Here is a 17,011-nt window from a genome sequence, read left to right as displayed (position 1 = left end):
CAAACCTGGTCTGGTTATTGCCAGTGGTAGAATCTATTGCTATTCCTCAACCCTTTCCCCTCCTTTCTTTTAAGTTTCCTGGGAACTCAGCTTCACATTTTACTCATGACCTGATCTTCCCAGTGCTAAGAATAGTAACCACTGTGCCACTTAGGTTCAATCTCTTTGAAAACACCCCACAGCTGGAGAAACATGGAAGCCAGATTAGCACAAACAGATATAAACAACCAGAGGTTAGATTTATTAAGACTATAAAAAGTCTAAATATCATTGTGGAACAGATAAGTGAGGAAAGGATTTTTGCATGCCCTGCAAAAGTCTTGGGAAATAATTTGCAATCAATTACCATGTTTTTGATTTTTTTTGAAAGGAGGCAAACCAACTCTCAGGACACAGAAGGGACACAATCTTAAATTTACAACGCGGCTTTAACCAACTTATTTATAAATTGCCACAAGAAGTGTGAGGATCACTCAGTAGAGTAATAGATAGGTTAAAATACACATTCATTATGTAACATATTTGGTTGAATGATGATAGCTGTTCGGGGGAGAAACAAGAGCTGGATAGGGCTTTTGAAGGCCTATCAGCAGTTGGGAATTATGCTATTTTTGCATACCTAATTACCTTGGCTCTTTATCTAGTCCAGCCTGCTCTATCTCTAGGAGATGGATGATTTGTGTCAACCATATCTGTCTTATGTATTCTCTTTTACCCTAATGTGATCCTGATGCTTATCAGCTGTTAACTAACCTTGGCCTCCATTGCTAAGCTCCTAATCTTAAAATAAGGAATACTACCACTCAGGTTCTACATGCTGAATGGATTATTTTAGAGCTATATACATATAGCTGTGGGAGCATATGTGTCTGCTATGAATGCTGCCCTATTTCATGACAGTGAAAGTCAGTGGAGGGCACAGAATAAGGAAGGGTCAAAATTAGAAATGTTTCACTAAAAAGTTTTCTTGTATGTTAGCTACTATGTGGGAGCCATTTCCCCCATAGTGCAATAGGTGTACAAGAATATGTGTATGAAGGTATCACATGTAGTTCCTTCCCATTCAAACTTCATCCAGGTGGCATCTCTTCAGAGAGTAAGCAGGTCCCACACTATAGTGTCTAAATGTAGATAAACCTTAGTCTCACCAGAATGCAGCACCTGGTTTAAAAAGAACCAAGGCATGTCTCTCTTTTCATGTTGCTAAGCTACATCTGCTCTTGTCTTAGTTCTACCATGTTCCACTGAAACTTTAAATACTGTACAGACCTGTTGGCTGTGTGTACAAAATGAATTCATAATGAAGTCTGAAGGGGGGAAATGGCAGAACAAGGGAAGATGCAGCAGAACTAGAGGGAAGGGCTACTTCATGCAATTCAGAACCCAAGAACTATTCATCCTACAACAAACACACATGCAGGTAGTCCTTACATAAACACTCAATACCTTTGATTTCAATGGGATTGCTTATTTGAGTAATGCCAACATGTGTGGTTGTATAAGAAAACTTATTCTCTAGCTACTCTTCTATAACCACTTGAGGACACCAGGGCAGTAATTCTAATGCCGATTTTTGAACTGTTTTTTTGTCTGTCTAACATTCCTTTTTAATCCCCATCCTGCCTGCCCCTTCCTTATGTAGGGTTACTTTAGTGATCCTTGGAATGTTTTTGACTTCCTCATCGTAATTGGCAGCATAATAGACGTCATTCTCAGTGAAACTAATGTGAGTATTACTCTACCCTCCCTAGGATGCCACCAAATCCTCCTCTACTTCCTCCTCCTGTTTCCTTCTTTTTTATTATTTCTGGTTTATGTTTTCTTCCCTCTAGTCATGCTTTTATTGAACTTGCCGTCGTCCTTCTCCCAGGGGGAAAAAAAGGAGGGAGGTTGCATACCTCCTTCTTTTTCACTTGTCACAGCTGTGACCGGTGAAAGCACACAAAGCTTGGGGTACGTGTGCTTTTTTTCCCTCCAAAAAAATTCAGACATGTTTGAGTGAAACGTTCTAACTAACCAGGCTTTTGTTGATACCCTCCATCATGTTACAGAGGTATGAGCAGCCAATGCTGTAGAGTGGTAAGAGACTCTTTAATATGCCCACGTAACCTCTTTCTTTTCTTATTTTTTTCTCTTCTCTCCCTCTTTCATGCTTTGTTTATTTATTTTGTTTGTTTATTTTTATATATCTCTCTCTCCCTTTCTCTTCTCTTTGTTTCTTTCTCTTTTTCCTCGGCTTCTCTGCCACATGCAGCACTATTTCTGTGATGCATGGAATACATTTGACGCCTTGATTGTTGTGGGTAGCATTGTTGATATAGCAATCACCGAGGTGAACGTAAGTAGCTGGCATCTGTCCATGAATGTGCCTGCTCTTAACATTCATTTGTCTCTTCCAGTTTTTTTAATCTCTTCTTCTTTTATTCTCTCCCTTCTTTTCCCCTCCCTTTTTATTTGAAGTTTTTTTTTTAAAGGATTGCTTTTGCTCTGTTGTTCTGGATATTTTGTTTTTGCTTGTTTCTTTAAATTTGGAACAACTTTGAGGACTTTCTGACTGTTGCATCATTTTCTTTCCCCCATAACCAGCCTGGCATGAATAAAAACTGTATAGTAGGAAAACCGATGAGAGCTATGTGAAGTAAATGCACAAAGAGCAGGTTTGTGTCCTAGGAAGTTGGAGAAGTAGTCCAAGTTTAGGACTCCTGATTTGTCAAAGTTGAGTTAAACTTTCCATGGCACTGGGATACTTGCCACTTCACAGAGATCTACAGGGCAACTCTTTCGAGGTGGAATAATGGGAGCCAAATGTCATCTGTTTTCTGCTAGGCCTTTATATTCCCAACTTTTTATTCAAAAACCACAAATTCTTACAAGTCTGCTCACATTCTGTGATATATTTGGTGGGTTGGATCCAGAGTAATTTAGTGATGCTTTAGTCTGACTGAAATCAATGAGGCTTGACATGTTATTGTTACCAATTCATCTCACTGATTTCAAATTGACTAAATGTGACTAATTTAGCCTGGATCAAACCCTGTGTATCATGTTAACTGATGCAGTTTTATCTCCCTATTATTTGTGGAAAAGCTGCCAAGGTAGTGTAGAGAGGAATATTGCATAAAAACCATTATATCCAATAGGTTTGATTAATTTTGGCATTTCAAAACCTGTCATCATGAATTGGTATTGCTTTCAGAAATAAATACAAAAGACTGAAGTTAAGTTCATGGTTTTTAAAAAGGAAAAAACCCAGTCTTCTGAATTACACACACACACACACACACACACACACACACACGCTAGACTGGAGGAATGCATGCATCCATAAGCTGCTGGTTGGCATGGTTAGTTTGCTTCAAGCTAAGTATTTTTTTAGGGATCCATGGGGCCTTTCTCCCTATCACATCCAAGGGAGGATTAGTGCACCAATAAGAGGGATGATGTAAACCACTGGTTTGACCTGTGGTCTTGGAGATCTTTACCAAAGATGCTGAAGGATTCTATGTGGTGACACATCATAAGCGGGTGTGATTGCATACATTATATGCAGGTAACTATGTTAGATTTCTTTAGGGCATATCTCACAACTATACTACTTTCCCAGTAAATTGTGGAGTTGATATTCAGGGAATGGAAGACATTTTTGGTAATTTTCATTAAGCTGATCTCAATTCCAGATCAAATTCTGATCAGGAATTGAGATCAGATAAGTAAGATTCATCAACCACATCTTCCACTTTCCATTGGTCAGCTCTGTTGTTTATCAGGAAAACAGGACTTTCAGGTTATGGTTAATTCTGTTCTCAATATTAATTGGCTGATACTGAGAATTGAAATAATGTGATTAAATAGGATCAATCTCAGTAAAACTTTAAGTTCAGCAGTTATTTATATATAGTTGAAGAACTGCCTAGAGCTGTCCTCTGCAGAGATTCTCCCAAAAAATTAAAGGTGGCATTGGTGGTTCTCTGAATCCCCTCTAAAGATTACCCTCCTACTATATAGTCCCTTCAAAATTCTGCACATGTCTTTTTATTACCTGGCATGTTTGACTCTTCTCTTTTTAATCTTTGCTATTAATTCCTAACATTTGTTATTAAGAAATTAATCGGTTTTGATTTTTCTTTCCTTTTTAATTTTTTTTTTTTTTGCACAATATCTGATGCACTGATAATTGAAAATCAGTTAAGGATGGAGTTTGTTTTGAATTGTCTGAAATCCTCTTGCACATAATTCTGTTAACTAAGAGAATGAATGGTACCGTACATCAATTTATTCCTTTAAAATACCCTTGCTGCTTGCGACATTTGGTATGAAATCCTGCAACCTCCACCCCCACCCCCAGCAGGCAGGCATTAATCATTGCAGCTCAAATTGAAATATTTTCCTCTTCCCAGGCAGCACAAAATGGTTTGTGGATCAGTTGCACCTCCACTTCACCCTCCCTACCATGGGAGCTTCATTGCTTTGCTCACTGTTTGTGAGCCTGACAAAATCTGCCTTGTGTGCCTGTATGCTGTCTCATTTTACATCAACTGATCTGGAAGCATGGCAGGGAGAGAAGAGGAATAAAACTTCCCACAAGCTCTATGTGATGGTAGATTTTAAAATGACTTCAAAACCAGGCATCATATGGTAGAATCCAAATCCAAAGCAATTGGAAAAATGAGTTTGCTGTAGACAACCAGTGGCTGCTACATTAAGAACAAATCGTAATGCTGAGATTTGTTCTCTATTGAAGGTGAATCTTTTTTGGCATGAGTTACTTTGTCATAAAAGGTGATGGATGCATTAAACAGGAACATTCTGTGAAGTCCAGCTGGGACTTTGCCATGCTGATCTAATCTGCCTAGGAAGCATTTGGTCACCAAAGCAATACAAGGCGATAAACAAAACACAAATATATTACGTTAGCTTGTGTGTGTATGTGTGCGCACGCGCATGTGTGTTGTGTGACAGAGAAAGAGCACTTATCTGTATGGTATAAGCTGGATTTATTTTCTTAACTAAAAACATATAGCATAGGAGGGCCATGAAGGATATAATGGATGCTTCTACATGGCAGGTTTTTTTGTGGAAGCGTCCAATACTTCTGAGCAAGAGAAGTCATCCATTCTGAAGCCTGGGAACAAAGCAATACTGATTGGAAAGAACCTAGGAAAGGGGAGAATTTAGCTCCAAATCCTCATGAAACTTAATATTTCTCTCATCTCAAATTCAGTAGTGTGTTAATTATTTCATGCATGGAGATATAGCCGCAACAATCCTGACTTATGCAATCTCTGTAGGGAACTATATAGAATTCACTGGATATAAAACTAAGTGTGAAGACAAAGCAAAATAAGGAATGTAACCTGTTTCATGGTTCTGACTCCTTTCTCCAATCAAGTTCCAATGCCGATTGAAAGTTGTTTGTCTGATCAGTATTTGATGCAGTACTAAAAGAACATCAGTCAAGAATGGAGATCATTCTGCAATAACTACAGCTTTCAGCTCCTGAAGCACAAAGTCAGAATTTGGGAAATATCAGGACAACTGCAGTCCTCTAAGAGACTGAAAGTCAGGAAGCACAATTTGAAGATTACAAGGTGCTGACAAGGAAAATCCTCCGTTGATGGCAATTTGCTATGGAACAACTGAGTAGGAAGAATATTATCCAAAACGAAATATGGATGAGACTGCAAAAGAAGGAAAACAAAAAAATAGTAGTCCATAGCAGCAGGTGCAGAAAACAATGCAAAGGTGCTGGGCTATGAAGCTAAGCAATGTCTGGCCAGAATCTGGATGATAGATTGTCTAGGAACTCCATGTATTCCTTGAAATATGGGTGTGACACAAATTAAACAAATATGAACTACTAAAAGAAATGAACATTACAAAATTATCTGGAAGACTGACAAGAAATCCTACCACATAGGGTTTTTTGGGTGAAAATAGAAAGTTGCTAGTTACTGGGGGGTTCGGTGGAAATTTGTGTTCCTTTTTAAGCACAGAAGGTTTTCTGGCCACAGCATAAAACTGTACCAGATAATATCAACTACTGAGATTTATGAGCTTTTTTGGAAATGCATTTTTTTATCATAGTTGCATAGGTTTAGAGTTGAATTTACTGTGTGTGTTTGTAGTGAGTCAATTTTTGTATTACTAATTCACTAGAGGTAAGTGTGGATCCATCAGGGGAAATACAGGCTACATGGGACAGGTGGCATCTACCCTGGGTAGATAATGTGTGCACAAGCCTTAAAAGGATCATTGAGCTTGTGTGTGGATGCATACACCCAAGTGCCTAAATATCTTGGCATGTATCTCTGCTTGCTTAAGAGATGGAAATGCATGGGGTATGCATGCTATGTGCATGTTTACTAGCATGTTTCTGTGATTGTGCTTGGCAGTGCCAAGGTGTGAACACATGGGACCACTCCTAAGGCTACCTTAACATAACACTGTCCCCATAACCACAAACTTCCACTGAAATCACTGCAGTGTCACGATTATTTCAACACTAGGTTATGATGTACTATTTTTCAAGGTGTAGTTCCCTGAGTAAACCGTAGCACTCACTAGAGGGTGTGCCATCTTAATTGCACCTCTCAGAACTTTAGTGATACATGTCTAATAACTGGACACATCAGACATCTCAGTTTAACAATCTTGTATTTTTATTTTTTGCATTAAAAGCCATGGCATATTTTCTACCAAATTCGTTTTTAAATCGGCTTGCTTTCAAGCCTGCCTCATTTATTATTTTTTTCAGGGGTTTGCATACAAAATTTTCAGTCTGATCCTATGCACCCTTATTTGGGCATCCCACTGAACCCACTGGGAGTTCCTTCTAAGTAAGCGTATACAAGATCACACTGTTACATCTCCTCAGCATTAGCAAGAATTGTACAACTACATACCTCAATGTTCTTGTACGTTGTACAACTACATGCCCAAACGTTCCTTGACATTTAGCCCTTGGTTTGCTGGTTTCATTTTACTATCCTGCATCTGATCACATCTGGAAGGAAGTCTGGCCTTATGTAAAAAAACAAACATATTCACCAGCCTACCCCTCATGCACAAATACCCTCTCTTTTTTTAATGAGAGGCATATGCAAGTCTATGTATTCATAGTTGAGACGATCCCTAAAACTATCTATGTATGAGTCATGAGGATGCTTCTCTGCAGTTTTTACCCTCCTCCTCTATGCTTCTACACCAGGTGTAAGCTTTTCAAAATTCCACTGTAAATGACCAGATTCCCACTGTGAAACCTCTGCCTATTAATAGTAATAATTCCCAATCTTCATAAATGTAACAAATATGTTTCAAAAACCTATGGAGATAAACATATATAACTAAGAATTATTGGTGTTAACTATGGATACAGCATGACCATAACTTGCTCCACTTTGGTCTCCCATTTTCCATAGAACAGGAGAATCTTTACTCTTTTTCAATCATTTTTGAGAAGCTGATCTCATGTGGGTAAACAGTGCAGCAGTCAAATACTTAGTCCTGTACATTTCCATTTGGAAGCTTTAATAATATGAACCTTTGTTCTTTTGAATGCAACTGCTGAGACAATGTTATCAAAAGTGAAAAATGAGACTTGAAATATGTACTTCAAAAAGGGACTTGGTCACAGGGGTTGAAAACAACTTCCTGTCTATATTGATACATATATGATGGTACTTGTTTCTTTTAGCCCATAATGTAACTTAATCAGTATCCCTCCTTGTATGGCAGAAGGATTTCATTACTCTTTAAAAAAAAGAAAACAAGTAGAAGAATAATTTGATGTGTGCTCTTTACTTGTATGACTAGTGTAACAGGAAAAGACAGATGGTCTTCAGAATACTAACAGAATATGCACCTCCCCCTGAAATTCAATAAAAAGTCCAGCCAATAGATATCTCTAGTCTTTAATAAACCTTAGCCCTGTTATCATCCTTCATATATATATATATATATATATATATATATATATATATATATATATATATATGCTTTCGTAGATTTTCACGGGTACAGGAATGTAGGTTTTGGTGTCTTCGGGTGTCTTCCCGTGTAAGAGTTGGGGTGTCTAGGCGACGTTTCGACGAGGTCTCACTCGTCATCTTCAGGCTGGTGCTTTCGGCTTCTTGTTACTAGAACAGAGCAGGATCTCAGTGTTTGAGTTCCTATAAATACTGTTGAGGGGGTGTGGTGTATAGCCTCCAACGTTCTGGGCAGATAGGAAGTTCCTAGGTTAATGTGCCTTTTCTTCTTTTGTTCATTAATTACTTGAGGGATATCTTGAGTGATTACTTGAGTGATATTCTGAGTACCACTTAGGAGGGTCATTAGGTGTGGATTAGTTGCTAAAGCTTTCGTGTCTTGACCTCTTGACCTTGTGAAGAGTTTTTCTGAGAAGATGGCTGTACTGCACTTAGTTGTGCTCTGGCTTGGCTTCGTGTATAGGGGCGAGCTGTGGTTTTGTGCCCTGTGCCAGCCAGATCTGTGTAGGGATTGCAGGGGGGTGCAGCATCCGGAGGTGCCACTATGGTTTGGCTACTGGATGGTGTCTGTAATTTATCTGTGGAGAGGGTCTGGGTTTGGGTCTGGTGTGGTTGATTGGAGATGGCGTTCTGTGTGCCTCTGGTTCTGGTGTCGGTTTTTGTGGGGAGGGCTAATTTCCAGATGTCTGGCAGGCGGGACGTGTCGTCACGCTTGTTCATGTTGTGAGGGTGTTTCTCTATCTCGATGGCTTCCATGATTATTCTCTTGTGGTGATGTTCCATGTTAAAGAAGAAAAAACTTCCTCTCTTTACCAACACATGAAAGAAACAGGACACGAAATTAATTTTGCAGATTCCAAATTGCTCTTTAACATGGAACATCACCACAAGAGAATAATCATGGAAGCCATCGAGATAGAGAAACACCCTAGTAACAAGAAGCCGAAAGCACCAGCCTGAAGATGACGAGTGAGACCTCGTCGAAACGAAGACACCAAAACCTATATATATATATATATATATATATATATATATATAGGCTGACTGAACCCTTGTTTTCCATAGATGCCAGTCTTAAAGCATTTCTGGGATGTATGGGCAAAACAAGTGCCCTTGCTCTTTGTTTGCACATAATAGGTACACATAAAGCTGTGTAGATATTTTAAGGATTTTGTGTCCCTATATTCACATAGGCATATTTTTTATTTATTTTACAAAAATTATATACTGTTTATTGTCATAAAACCTCTAGAATGTATACAAGAAATATTAACATTATCTATAAAAAACAGTTACGAACAATTAAAAACATTTTAAAATAATTAAAATTAACAATAAACAAGGTATGGGTACAATTATATTCCCTGAAAAGCAACTGAGAGTTCTTTCATCTATGCATGGCTAGCAATGTTTGTCTGTGTGTCTATGTCCTAACAAGGAGTTTCAAAGGGTATTTCATATATATAATACTTACAAGCACATCAGGAGACTGAGGCTTTGAGCATTTGGGTCCTAATCTCAAACCTTTGTTCATGTTTACTATGAAAGTGTTTGCGTGTATGAGTGTGCCTGTGTGTACTGAAAGGAATGACGGAAGGGGATACAAAGTGTTGTTTCAGTGAAGTATTTCATAGAATCATAGAATTGTAGAGTTGGAAGGGACCCTGAGGGTCTAATCCAACACCCTGCCATGCAGGAATCTCAACTAAAGCATCCATGACAGATGCCCATCCAAATTCTGCCTAAAAACCTCCAGTGAAGGAGAGTCCACAACCTCCTGATGGACTCTATTCCACTGTCAAACAGCTCTTACTGTCAGAAAGTTCTTCCTGATGTGTAGGCGGAATTTCCTTTCTTGTAACTTGAATCCATTGGTTCAAGTCCTACTCTCTGGAGCAGGAGAAAATAAGCTTACTCCATCTTCCATGTGATGGCCCTTTAGTTATCTGAAGATGGATATCATATTTGGAAAATAATATTTAGGACCCAGACACTGAACTGTAAAAGTTTAACTGAATAAGCAGTGAATTGTTATAATTTCCATGAATAGAATACTAGAATAATAATAGGGTAATGATAGAAGAACAGGATATATGTGTATATAACACTCCCCAAATTTCTTATTTGGGCTCAGGACATGCCCGTTCAGACATTTTTTAGAGACAAGCCTTGCCCAACATTCAGAAAGTTCCACAATCTCTCCTTTTGCTCCTAGAAAATCAAGTACCTTTATATGATTCCAAAAAGTAGGTGTTTTCAAATGCTCAGGACCTCTTGAAGAATCAGCTTGCTGATTTAATGTTTATGACTGGGTTAGTTCAGAGATTCCAAAATACCTCCATGTAATGCACTCTAACCTTTCTCATCCCTAAAAAAAGTGTTTTACCAGGGCAACCCACAAATATAGCTGCAGTTTCCCAAGTGATTCTTGTGATGACAAAAGCTGACAAAGCCACTTTCACAGTCATGGAAATCACTTCCAGGAAACTACAGCTGAATTTGTAGGATGTCCCAGAAAACACACTATCCTATTAAGAGTCTGGGGACATTGCATGGAGATTTTTAAAGATTTTTAAAAAATGGCTTCTTATAATATTCTGAAGTCAAAAGCAGTAAGAACTGTGAGACAAGCATATCGTTTAGGGCCTTTCCCTAGGCCTATCTTCAGATGAGTGGGGGGGAGGGAATTTTCTCCTTTGAGCCTGAGCAAAAGGCCAGGCAAATAGGTATCCTCCCATTTTGGAGAACCTCCATTTTAACTCCAACAGGCTCCATGCAAATGGCATGCCTCCTGTTCACATGCCTTGGAATATTCCAGTTTCCCTTTTATCCTCAGTGGCGCACTTTCTTTTTAACTCTGTTCCTCCCTTTCTTCATTCCCAACTTTTATGCTCTTCCCAACTCTTCACCTTTGTCCTTCTAGCCAGGCCAAACCTCTTACCAGCTAGTTTTCACAAAATTAAAATGTGACTGGAAGCAGATAGCTATGGTTTCACTTTAGCAAAGGCAAATTGTCAGTCAAGAGCTGGAGGATGGCCCTGTGTGTAAAAATGTCAAAATCTTAATGATTCTCAAACCTCTATTTAGAGGGATTCTGGCTACAATGCTACTTGGAAGTAGGGTCCATTGAACTCAATGAAATATGCTTCCATTAAAATCACTTCAGGATTGACAGATTCGTCAATCTGTTTGAAGGCTGTTTGAAACTTTACCCTGTTACTGCAGGTACAATCCTTGACCCACCTACCCAAGGGTATTTCTAGAGTAATTGCATTGACTGAACTGAAGCTTGTTTTGCTAGTCCAGTGTAAGTGGATTGAGGATTGTGATCTAAAATAAGCCCCGCCCTTGCAATGAAACAAAGATGGGTGGAAGGACGGCATGCACATAGCCTTGGCCTTTGTTTCAAATTCTGTGTCCATCTCTGTTGCTGTTCTGGTCTGTTTGCCTCTTTGTTGCTCTCTGTCTGATCTTCTAAACTTTCCAGTCATTTGCTGTTCTGCTGATATTGGAAACAAATCTTTGTTTTGTGCATACATACAATCATTTTAGGACTGCAATGTTCCACAAGCAACAACTTGGAACATGGAAATGTTTTAAAAGGTTTTTTTCCACTCTTCCAAGATTAGTATGTGGACAGTGAAGTCCTCCAATATACAGCTAGCAAAGGGCAGGAAAAATGTGACCAGCTTTTTTATTTCTTTATAACTTTTTTTTTTAACATCCTACATTATCCCACTCTTAAGTGTCACCATTGTAATGGTTGTTATATATTTCTGATATTTACCAATATTTGTGTTGGTGTATGCATGTTCAGTTTTTATACTGAGAACTGTTTATTGGGGAAATTGTTCAGTGTTGCTGTTTTTTCAAAACAACTGGAGCTATGTGCATTTTGTATACACACTGTTCAAGCACAAATATTTATATTAAGTGCAAAATTCAACATGCTGAGAATCTTGCTTTTAATTTTTTCAAGTCAACTTTCTAACCTTTTAGGGCTTGCAAATGTGTGAGCCTTACCTAGCAACATACCTGGGAGATCTGAGTGAGACTTCCAGTGATCCATGAGTGGGGCAGTCAGTACCCTCTATGGCTGTTTGCCTCACTCCATGGCCATTCAATTATACAAAATAAAAGATGAAAATTTGCTTCTTTCATAACTTATACAGAATTGCAGAATTCAGATTTTTATTTTAGACAAAAATAATATTTTTAGTAAAAGTGAATGCATAACTCTGAAAGATAAATCACTGAAGTAAAGTTTCCCCCACTAACTATAAAATGATTTGGTTTGACACACTAAGGATCTAGCATCTGATCAAATCATTTTGTAATTCAGAATGAGGGACTTGCCACATTAGACTCTTTAAGTCACTATTATTTAATTAACAAACATTAGGTCTGGTTTTCATATGGTGAAGCCATGAGGTGGCTCTTTCCTGTCATGGTGAACCTTTCTTCTAATCTTCCTCCAGCATTTTAAAATCTGATAATTATTATTATTGTTATACATTAATCATGTATGTATATCCACTGTACTGCATTAGCACCATTTCCTCAAGACCTGGAATTGCAGACTTTATAGTAGGAGGGCACTTTAGAAAACGAAAGCTTTGGCTTATGAAAGAAAAGATTTATGCTGAGGTGGCTTTAAACTGCAATATACCGTATTTTTCGCCCTATAGGACACACTTTTCCCCCTCCAAAAATGAAGGGGAAATGTGTGTGCATCCTATGGGGCGAATGCAGGCTTTCGCTGAAGCCTGGAGAGCGAGAGGGGTCGGTGCGCACCGAACCCTCTTGCTCTCCAGGCTTCAGGAAGCTCTGCGCAACCCTCGGGAGACCGGCTCCAAGGGTTGTGCAGAGCTGCCTGCAGTCCCCGGCTCAGCGCAGCTCTGCGCGGCCACCGGGAGCCGGGCGCGAAGTCCTGCCCCGCTCCGGATGGCCGCGCAGAGCTGCCTGCAGTCCCGGGATCAGCGCAGCTCTGCGCGGCCACCGGGAGAGGGGCGCGAAGTCCCGCCCCCTCCCAATGGCCGCGCAGAGCTGCCTGCAGTCCCGGGATCAGCGCAGCTCTGCGCGGCCACCGGGAGCGGGGCACGAAGTCCCGCCCCGCTCCGGATGGCCGCGCAGAGCTGCCTGCAGTCCCTGGATCAGCGCAGCTCTGCGGGGCCACCGGGAGCCGGGCATGAAGTCCCGCCCCGCTCCGGATGGCCGCGCAGAGCTGCCTGCAGTCCCGGGATCAGCGCAGCTCTGCGCGGCCATCGGGAGTGGGGCGCGAAGTCCCTCCCAGCTCCGGATGGCCGCGCAGAGCTGCCTGCAGTCCCCGGCTCAGCGCAGCTCTGCGCGGCCACCGGGAGCGGGGCGCGAAGTCCCGCCCCGCTCCGGATGGCCGCGCATAGCTGCCTGCAGTCCCGGGATCAGCGCACTTCTCCCCATAGCCAGCCCCACAAGCTCGGGGGACAGCGGGGAGGCAGAGCGCGCCTTCCCGCTGTTCCCCGACCTGGTTCTTCCAGCCCCGCACCTGGGGGGGGGAAATAAAAATTTTTTTCTTTATTTCCCTCCCAAAAAACTAAGTGCGTCCTATGGGCCGGAGCATCCTATGGGGCGCAAAATACGGTATATATTTATAAGAATGCGAGATTTGGTTCTTAGCATCTCCACCTAGCTAGTAAACCAAACCAGCCCTATTTTTAAATCTTTGACAGTTCTAGTTAATGACAATTCTAAATCTAAATGCACTTAAATATAAGAATGTGTGTGCAAATAAGGGCTGACATGTGGTTTGGGAGTTCACATTTCCTCTGTGGAGGAAATCTTATTTATTCTAAACTGTTGGTGATAATAATAATAATAATTTGGCACTTATCTGAACAGAAAGTGAAATTTCTTGAGCAGATTCCAAAGTTGTGCTTGGAGTATAACTTTAGATACAGTTATTCTTTGGTACAGATCACTGTATTTAACATTTTACTTTCAAGAATCTTAAGAAACAGACATGACTCTTGAAGAGTGCACCCATAGTTTCTTTAAAAATAATATAAATTGCAGCTTAAAGTATTCTAGTATTTAGGTATTAAACATGTAAATAATATGTTTCAAGAACATGGTTGCAGGCTTTTTTCAGTTTTTGTTTTGTATAGTAGAAAGAAGAGGAGGATATTAGACAGTATCATGTCTACAGCATATTCATGTGGAGTCATTTTGTAATAAAAATGGGACCTTAAGGGGGAGGGTTGTAATAACTATTTTAATTCACATTTGTTAAAATTAACAATTACCTCATTCCAGGAAAGTATTCTATAAGCAAATTAAAGATTTTTTATTTTTTTAAAGGACATAAAGTAAATCATATTGGCTTCCCTGTAGACTCTTCCCCACATTATGGTTGCAAAATACTGTAATGGTTAGCACTATGCAACAGCAAACCCAGTGTCCTTATCAAATGTGTATATATAATGAAATTTTTATTTTATAGAAATTGCTTGCCTACGTTATTACCACCAAGCATATTCAATATATTTCAGTTTTAGCAAGCAGCCTGAGAGATACTTAGATTTTGAACCTGTCCATCGCTACAAGTGTTGATATTCTTGAAAACACAAGTAAAATCAGACGTCTAAGAGACTTTTCCTTTGTTACATACAGCTAAAGTTAGGCCACAGTATGCAACTGGATTACTCTAGAGTAGATATTAGCAGTTTCAATTTATTATTTATTAAATTTATACCCCACTCTTCCTCCCAAATGAGCCCAAGGCGGGGGCGGGAGTGGTAAAACAAGAGACATTAAAAGCAATTTCAGTGCAGATGCAGACTGGGGAATATATCAACTTAAAAACCTTGTTGAGAGAGGAGGGTCTTCAGTTGACACCAAAAAGACAACAGATAGTACTTGTCTAATATTTAAATAATGGGAATGCCAAATTGAAGGTGCCACAACACTAAAGGCCCAACTCCTATATGTATGGCACAGAATCCCTGATAAGATGATGCCTGCAGGAGGATCTCAACTGCAAAGTACAATGATCAGTTGGCTATATAAGGGATATGACAATCTTTCAAGTAACCTGGTCCAAAGGGCAGCTCCATATAGAGGACATTGTAATAATCCAGACTGGAGGTGATCAGTGCATGGATGACAATGCTCAGCATAACAGCAAATAATATTTTCTTTAAAATTAACAGAAGCTGTTGCATGGTTTACATTGAACATTTCAACTATAAATTGACTTAGATTCAGAGGCCCAACTGTAGTTTTCACATGACATATTTTTGTATTTAGGACCTTGTTTAAGAAAAGAACTGTAACAGCTTTATATATCCATATTATCTAGAGAAGAATGTTTCCACTAGACACAAATCTGTTAAACTGTTATACCAGTTTAATGACATCATAACCATGCCATTCAAGCTTTAGATATGTATGCATGAGAAAGTCACAAATACGCTGATATATGGGTTTTTCACATAATATGTGCAAATGCATATACCTTGTGAATAATGGAATGACTTGTAGAAGGAAACATGTTACTTAAAAATTGGCATAAGCTAGAAAAGCCCACAAATAGAATGGGTAGCAAGAATGCAGCTTCTACTCATTCAGTGGGGTTTGCAGAGACGATATTAGCACTGAGTTATGCACTCAGTGTTTGGACAATTTAAGCATGTTCCCCCCCCCCCACTTTACCTGAAATTTATATCAAGAAAACAATTTTGCTTCAATGCTGAAAAAAGATTAATTTTTAGTAATATAAATGAATTAAAATTTGGTAATATTAATACACATTTACATCCTGTTTTGTTTTGTTTTTTAAGATTTGTAACCAATGAAAACAATGAAGAAAAACGTTCTCCCCACAAAATTTAAATACAAAAATATTTAAAATCATTTAAAGATATTCCACAGGTTAACCTTGGGAATTAACCTTTTTATGAAATACTTCAATATCCAATTTAGAAGTGATGTACAGGAGAAAATAATATTACAGTATGTTAACTATTGAGCAATTTGTGGAACACTCAGTCTGGTGGAATGCTCTATCGCAAAAAGACCAGGGCCCTGCAGGATTTGACATCTTTTCACAGAGCCTGCAAGACAGATCTGTTCCACCAGGCCTTTGGTCCAGTTCCAGTCTGACCCCCCCCCCTTTTTTTTCAAGACCTTGCATGTAAGGGGCCCCTCTAACCCTTCTCACCAGCTCATATGAGACCAGCACAAATAGCTGGGTCTGGTGAACACTTAATGTTCCTACCCCATAGTTATAGTTATAATTCGTGGGTTGCCATCGGATTTTATTCTGATTTTAAGCTGTATTTCAACCGTTTGATCTTATGTTTTAATGTATTATATATTTGATGTTAGCCACCCTGAGCCCTGTCTTGGCCGGGGAGGGTGGAATATAAATAATTTTTTTATTATTATTAGTGCTAAAAATATGAAAGATTTTAAAAAATCTCTAAGCTGTTGCTATAATGCATAACTCCATTCAGTCATTTTGATATGGAACAACATTCCAGCTTCTGATATAGTTAAGGTACTATGCTAGGATTTAAAGTAGCTGATTAAGGCTGCAATCTTATATCCACTTACTCTTGGTAGCAAGGAAAAACTGATATAAAAGGAAAATTCCTGGAAGCCAAGATCCAAGTTTGGGGCAAGTACTCCTTGGTGAGAGAACCCCAGCAGATATTTAAAATCACTAAATATGCAGCAAAGTGTGGAAATATAGGTTGTTAGACCTTTAAAATATGTCCTTGTGAGCTCCAAAACTTCCATCTTCCCCATCATACAAAAAGACCACATGTTTAATAAGTTTTAAATGGTTTACTTACAAATCCTCCAAAGGTCAGATTCATGTGCTTTTTCATACATCCTTCAGAAAAAGTTGCACAGGCAGTAAAACTTGGCTTAGTTACACTTGTATAGTTCCAAAATTATTGGTATAGGAACACAAGAATGGCTCATGAGAGCCATGCAATCTGAGCTGCCATAACCAGCTCAAAACCTCTTCATGTGTTGAGCTT

At 39.3% G+C, this 17,011-nt stretch overlaps 1 protein-coding gene and 1 long non-coding RNA gene across 10 annotated transcripts in view; one reads left to right on the top strand and one right to left on the bottom strand.

The window, feature by feature from the left end:
• Positions 1-17,011, top strand: part of CACNA1C (calcium voltage-gated channel subunit alpha1 C) — a gene marked incomplete at its 5' end in the record, with an annotated part of 472,020 nt that overhangs the window by 398,591 nt on the left and 56,418 nt on the right. For 7 of the 8 annotated variants that reach the window (XM_081209739.1, XM_081209741.1, XM_081209740.1 and 4 more), the window contains 2 exons: positions 1,643-1,726; positions 2,255-2,338. In XM_081209739.1, coding sequence (XP_081065865.1) covers positions 1,643-1,726; positions 2,255-2,338 — 168 coding nt within the window. The remainder of the gene's footprint in view (positions 1-1,642; positions 1,727-2,254; positions 2,339-17,011) is intronic. The other variant, XM_081209746.1, reaches the window with a different exon arrangement.
• Positions 4,971-17,011, bottom strand: part of LOC308595858 — a 78,883-nt gene continuing 66,842 nt past the window's right edge. For both annotated transcript variants that reach the window (XR_014012132.1, XR_014012133.1), the window contains one exon: positions 4,971-5,678. This is a non-coding gene — a long non-coding RNA (uncharacterized lncRNA). The remainder of the gene's footprint in view (positions 5,679-17,011) is intronic.

The sequence above is a fragment of the Podarcis bocagei genome (genome assembly GCF_964188305.1).
Source record: "Podarcis bocagei genome assembly, chromosome: 10".
Lineage (NCBI taxonomy): Eukaryota > Metazoa > Chordata > Lepidosauria > Squamata > Lacertidae > Podarcis > Podarcis bocagei.
This window is presented reverse-complemented; position numbering and strand designations above follow the sequence as displayed.